This window comes from Canis lupus, chromosome 17, assembly GCF_048164855.1.
Source record: "Canis lupus baileyi chromosome 17, mCanLup2.hap1, whole genome shotgun sequence".
NCBI classification, from domain to species: Eukaryota; Metazoa; Chordata; class Mammalia; order Carnivora; family Canidae; genus Canis; species Canis lupus.
In genome coordinates this window covers 51,763,820-51,770,384 of record NC_132854.1, presented here as the reverse complement: position 1 = coordinate 51,770,384, position 6,565 = coordinate 51,763,820, and the positions used below count along the sequence as shown (strand labels likewise).

At 41.7% G+C, this 6,565-nt stretch overlaps 1 protein-coding gene across 6 annotated transcripts in view; it reads left to right on the top strand.

The window, feature by feature from the left end:
* The window catches only part of SUGT1 (SGT1 homolog, MIS12 kinetochore complex assembly cochaperone), a 61,763-nt gene that overhangs the window by 935 nt on the left and 54,263 nt on the right, over positions 1–6,565 (top strand). For 2 of the 6 annotated variants that reach the window (XM_072782911.1, XM_072782913.1), the window contains one exon: positions 32–142. The exons of 2 other annotated variants lie outside the window; for them this stretch is intronic. In XM_072782911.1, the coding sequence (XP_072639012.1) occupies positions 32–142 (111 nt within the window). Of the gene's footprint in view, positions 1–31; positions 143–1,660; positions 1,719–4,024; positions 4,147–6,565 lie in introns of those variants that run through there. 2 more of the 6 variants (XM_072782912.1, XM_072782916.1) reach the window with 2 other exon arrangements.

Sequence of the window (6,565 nt, the reverse complement as noted above, 5' to 3'; positions counted from 1 at the left end):
TTTCCTTTTTTTTTTTTTTTTTTTTTTTAAGGTTTTATTTAAGAGAGGCAGAGACGCAGGCAGGGGGAGAAGCAGGCCCCGTGCAGGGGAGCCTCACGCGGGACTCGATCCCGGGACCCCGGGGTCACGACCTGAGCCAAAGGCAAGACGCTCCACCACTGAGCCCTCCCCGCCCCCCCCCCCGAGGTTCCCCGATTTTGTTTTTTGTTTTTTTGTTTTTGTTAAGTGGCATTTGTGACTAGAAGTGGAAAAAGTGAAAATCTAGGCTTGATGAGATTTGTTGTTTTTTGTTTTTTTTTTCTTTGCTTTTTTGTTTTGTTTTGTTTTTTTCATTTTATAATCGTCCCTGTCGTTCTTACATTCCAGGTGTTCTTTTCCCGTAGGTCTCTGGGTATTTCCAGATGTCCCGTTACTGCTCATTATTCACTCATTTATCAAAGCAGGGTTTTTATTTTTTATTTTATTTCATTTTGCTTATTTATTTATTTATTTATTTTGGGGGGGGTGCCTTGTGCAAGACACTTGACTGCTAAGGCCTAAAGTCTTGTTTATGTATTTCACGGGCTTAAAGGCTGTGTGAAGTGAGAGATTGGAAAGCCATAAAGAAAAGTCAAAAGAGGGCAGCCCCGGGGGGGGGGGGGGGGGCGGGGTTCAGCGGTTTAGCACCTGCCCTCAGCTCAGGGTGTGATTGTGATCCTGGAGTCCCAGGATTGAGTTCCATGTTGGGCTCCCTGCATGAAGCGTGCTTCTGTCTCTGCCTGTGTCTCTGCCTCTCTCTCTCTCTCTCTCTGTCTCTCTGTGTGTCTCATGAATAAATAAAATCTTTTAAAAAAAATGGACACCTGGGTGGCTCAGTGGTTGACCGTCTGCCTTTGGCTCAGGATGTGATCCTGGAGACCCAGAATTGAGTCCCACATCGGGTTCCCTGCATGGAGCCTGCTTCTTCTTTTGCCTGTGTCTCTGCCTCTCTCTCTGTGTCTCTCATGAATAAATGAAATCTTAAAAAAAAAAAAGTCAAAAGAGCAAGATTTAAGTAATTACGAATAATAAAGAGAGGCTAAGCTAAGGATACATGATGGAGTTGGTTGTAGAATTTAGGCAGAGGTTTCTTGGTTTGAAGCAGGAGGGAGAAAGGAAAGCAAACCTGTTCGCTTGTTATAATCCAATGTAGGTAAGCTTAGCAATTTGAAGCAAGAAAGGTTCCCTCCCCCCCCCCCCCCCCCGGGACTTTTAAGGGAAATTTGCCACGTGGGTAGTAGAGTCTTTCAGAAGAGATGATATTTGAGCAGAAGCTTGGGGAGTGAGCGCTGGTTAAAGGGCATTCCAGGCAGAAAAAGAGCCAGGGCAAAGATCCCCATGTTGGAATGACGTTGGCTTGTACAAGGAGTAGCAAAAAGACCCGTTTAAGAAGAGTGGGATGACACAGGAGTCAGCGATGAGGTAGGGAGTAAACCAGGGCTAAGGTTCTAGAGGGCTTTATAAGTCGGAGTGTTTCTTTGGATCTAGATATGAAGGCCCTGAAATAAAATGGTTGGTTCATGAGTTGTGCTACGATATTTCCTAGTGAGGCTTCTGGGATCGGTAATAGAGTAGTATTAGAGGAGGCACTGTGAACATCTTTCTTCACAATTCGTTATGTCATCTAGACAGCTGTATTTCAGAATCTGCATTTGTTATGATCTTCTTACCCCAGTGTCGTCTTTGGAAATCCAATTTATGTGAGTTGCTTTTATTTTTTTTTAAAAGACTTTATTTATTCATGAGAGAGAGACACACACACACACACACAGAGAGGCAGAGACACAGGCAGAGGGAGAAACAGGCTCCATGCAGGGAGCCTGATGTGGGGCTGGATCCCGGGACTCCAGGATCACACCCTGGGCTGAAGGCAGGTGCTAAACCACTGAGCCACCCAGGGATCCCCATGTGGGTTGCTTTTAAAGGGAATTCCTGTAATGAATTTTGTCACTTATCTTCCTCATTTAAAGAAACTTTTTTTGATGTATGCTAACGTATAAATAACACAGATCTTGAGTGTGCAACTACTGAGGCTGCCATATATGTATATATCTCGCAGCTCAAGGTGGAGAGCACTTCCATCCTAACTCCCTCCTCCTGCTGCTTCTCAGCCAATAATTCCCCTTACCTACCAGCCGACTCCCATTCTGATCTCCATCACCATTAGTTTTTCTTGTTCTTGTACTTCCCATAAACAGTAACGCACACTAGTCTGGTGCTCTCATGTAAGATCTGTCCATGTTGTGTGAAGTGGTTTTTTTCATTGCTGTGTAGTATTTCATTGTGTAAAAGTATAGCACAACTCTAACAATGGACATTTGACTTACCTCCAGTTATTAGCTAGTATGAATAAAACCGCTTTGAATTTACTTATACGGGTATTTTGGTGAGCACACTTTTTTGGGGAGGGATATATATATATATAGAGCTAGGAATGAAATTACATAGAATAGGCATGTGCTTAGCTACTATAGTACCTAGATTCTTAAAGTGTGGCTTTTTGAACCAGCAGCATTAACGTCACCTGGGAATTTATTAGAAATGCAGATTCTTGGACTCCATCTGAGGTTATTCAGAGTCCTTACAGCTCATGTGGTCTAGTACGTACCCATCCATTTTACAGAAGAAAACTGAGACCCGGGATCCCTGGGTGGCGCAGCGGTTTGGTGCCTGCCTTTGGCCCAGGGCGCAATCCTGGAGACCCAGGATCGAATCCCATGTCAGGCTCCCAGTGCTTGGAGCCTGCTTCTCCCTCTGCCTATGTCTCTGCCTCTCTCTCTCCCTGTGTGACTATCATAAATAAATAAAAAAAAAATTAAAAAAAAAGAAAACTGAGACCCAAAGAAATCCAAATGATCTGTCATAGAGATGTATATAGCCAAGTAGAGGCAGAATGGGACCCCTGGGATATAAGTTTCCAGACTCTTAGTCTAGTGCTGTGGAAAAGTAATTCTCAAAAGCATCATTCTCAGACCAGCTGCAGCAGCATCACCTGAGAACTTATTAGAAATGCAAATTCTGAGGACCCACACCAACCTGAATCAGAAACTGGGAATGGGGAGAATGATTGTAAGAGAAAGTGTTCCTTTTATTATTTATTTATTTGAGAGAAAAGATGGAGGGGAGAAGCAGATGGAGCGGGAGAGAATTTTAAGCAGGCTCCACACTCAGCACAGAACCCAATGTGGGGCTGGATCCCACAACCCCCAAGAACATGAAATGAGCAGAAATCAAGAGTTAGATGCTTAATGGACTGAGCTACCTAGGCACCTGAAAAAGTTATTTTTAAAGCTTGGGGTGGGGGCACCTGGATGACTCAGTGGTTGAGCATCTTGCTCTCAGCTCAGCTCAGGTCATGAAACCAAGGTCCTGGGATTGAGTCCCACATCAGGCTCCCCGAGTCCCACATCAGGCTCCCCATGTCCCACATCAGGCTCCCCATGGGGAGCCTGCTCCCTCTGTCTATGTCTCTGCATCTCTCTCTGTGTCTCATGAATAAATATACTTAAAAAAAAGCTTGAAGTGACCTTTTCACAGTCGACCTTGAACATCGTGGGCCTACTTACATAGGATTTGAACTGCATTGGCCTATTTAATACGGATTTTTTTTCCCGATGCCTGCAGTACTGTAAATGTGTTTTTCTTACAGTTTTCATAATTTTTTCCCTCTAGCTTACTTTATTGTAAGAATATAGTTTATAATACATAAAATACGTGTTAATTGTGTTATTGGTAAGGCTTCTTTCTGGTCAGTAGGAGGCTTTTAAGTTACTGGGGAGTCAGAAGTTATACTCAGAGTGGATTTTCGGCTGTGAGGGCTAGTGCCCTTAACACACCTCATTGTTCAGGAGTCATCTGGTTATTTTGAAATTGATAATACATTAGTTAAAATAATTGATAATACATTAGTTAAAATGTTATGTTCTTATGTAAGACCATCCAGTTAGGGTTAAAAGGGAAATGTTTGTATCAAGCTGATTCACATTTTTCATTGATTCAACATAAGATATATATGTTAGTGGTGAATTCTGTACTGGGAGCCAAGGATCTAAAGATGAAAAGACTGCATTGAGGAAGTTTGCAGTCCAATGGAGAGAAAGACAAGTCGACAGATTATTAAAATATAAGGTAAATATTATAATGGGGTGGTGTACGAAATATACTAAGAACATAAGCAGACTGGAGGCCAACCAGGGTAGTCAGGAAAACTATACAGTGTCTCGAATCACTAGGGAGAGAAGATTTGTGAATTATGAGACTTTTTTGAGGCCCAGTATGAATAGTGGTTAAGAGCATAGGTTTCTGGGGGCACCTGGCTGGCTCAGTTGGTAGAACATGAGACTCTTGATCTTGGGGTCGTGGGTGTGAGCCCTGTATTGTGGGTAGTTTACTTTAAAAACACAAGCTCTGGAATCAGAGTGCTTGGATCAAAACCCTGGCTTCATAATAACTCTAACTTTAGGAAAATTCCCGTTGTCACTTTGGATCAGATTTCCTTTCTGTGAAGTGGGACTAAATAGGACCTATTTCACAGGGCTATAATGAAGATATGTAATGTAAGGTACAAGATAAGGCCTTTGAGGTAGGCATCTTGTAGCTTCTTTGCTCTAGGTTCCTGCTACACTCTCTTTTTCTATTCACTTGAATGTATCAAGCTCAGTCCTTGCGGAGGGCCTATGGACTTGGGTTCATTTTGCTTGGTGATGAGATTTCAGCTGAAATGTCACTTCAGAGAAGGTTTTTTCCCTCTCAGACCACCCTATCTAAATTGGGCCCCATTGTAAGCTCCAAGGTAGCAGGGATTTTGTGTGTCTTTTTTTACCACATTTTCCGTGTAGTGGTAGGCACTCAAATGTGACATGTTAAATGACTCCTACCATAATTTTTGTAACAACTGAGGGTGGGTATTTGCATTCTACTCACTCACAAGGAAGCTGAGACCAAACAGATTAAATTGCTCAGGGTTATATAGTAGAGAAGTGACAAGTCTCTGGGTTCAAGGCATCAAGGTCTAGAGGAGGGGGTAGATTTAGGGACCTATAATAGAGTTAAAGGTTTGGTAGCTGACTTTGAGGTAGTTGACCCTTGATCGCTTTGTTGAGAGCACTAAGCACAGAGCTAACAGGCATAAATGCAGTGTTACCAGTTCTGCATGGTTCTGTGGTTTTTCTTGAGCAGTCCTCAGTAGTTTAGGAAGGGAGAAGGGTTGGTACTCTTGTTTGTCATCTCTGATTGGGGATTGGCTGTGGCTAGAAGAAAATGGGAAGTGAAATCAAAATAAGATACCCTTCAGCAGTTGGGTCAGTGTGAGCAGTCTGCTTTACTTTCAATCTTAACAAGTTACCTAGTTGACTAGCATTTTTAAAAAGCCTGAAACTTACTAACTTTTAAGATTTAGAAATTTTCTTTTTTTCTTTTTCTTTTCTTTTCTTTTCTTTTCTTTTCTTTTCTTTCTTTCCTCTTTCTTTTCCTTCCTTTCTTTCTTTTTTTCTTTTCTTTTTTTTCTCTTTTCTTTTCTTTTCTTTCTTTTCTTTCTCCCTTCCCTTCCCTTCCCTTCCCTTCCCTTCCCTTCCCTTCCCTTCCCTTCCCTTCCCTTCCCTTCCCTTCCCTTCCCTTCCCTTCCCTTCCCTTCCCTTCCCTTCCCTTCCCTTTTCTCCCCTCTCCCCCCCTCCCCCCTCTCCCCTCTCCCCTTTCCTCCTCTTCTTTCATGAGACCCAGAAAGGCATAGACACACAGGCAGAGGGAGAAGCAGGCTCCATGCAGGGAGCCTGATGTGGGACTCAATCCTGGATCCTGGGATCACACTCTGAGCCACAGGCAGATGCTCAACTGCTGAACCACTCAGGCATCCCACAGAAATTCATTTTATAAGATCTAAGTTTTAAACAATTTTAATGCCTTAAAAAAGTTTATCCCCCTATTGTTTTGGATTACTAGGGTTCTTCACCATTATCTTGGTAAAGATTTCAGTGTAATTATGTTTATAGTTAATGGAGTTTATTTTTGAGAACTCTAAATTGCTTGACTATAACTCCTTTTATGTAAATATATTTTGGGGCATGTTTACAGTATGTTTTCCATTGATCTACATAAATAATGGGCTTTTGCCACTATGATTCAAATGTTGGCACTGAAGTCCTTGCCTTTGAGGTACCTCATTTTAGTCCCTTTGTACTCAAGCAGCAAGCACCTGTTGTCACAGAAATAGTAGAACTCTCAAAACATGCCACAAGTCTGATGTATTTAATACAACCACAAATCATTGTTTTAATTTCACCACTTCTGGCTTTGTTATACTGTATATTTATAAAAAATAAACTGGTTATTGTGATATTGATGACGTGATATTACATCATAATGTGACATGTTTGTGTGTCGTGTTCGGTTTGTATTCTGTTTTTTGGTAATTTTTCAAAATAACAGCATTCTAATAAGTAAATTGCTTAGTTTATTTAACTGAATTACATAACTGATTCTCCTTAACCAACAATTGGTTTGTGTTTTTAAAGGTCATTTGCAAGTTGGTTGTTTGAAATTCAAAAGTTTT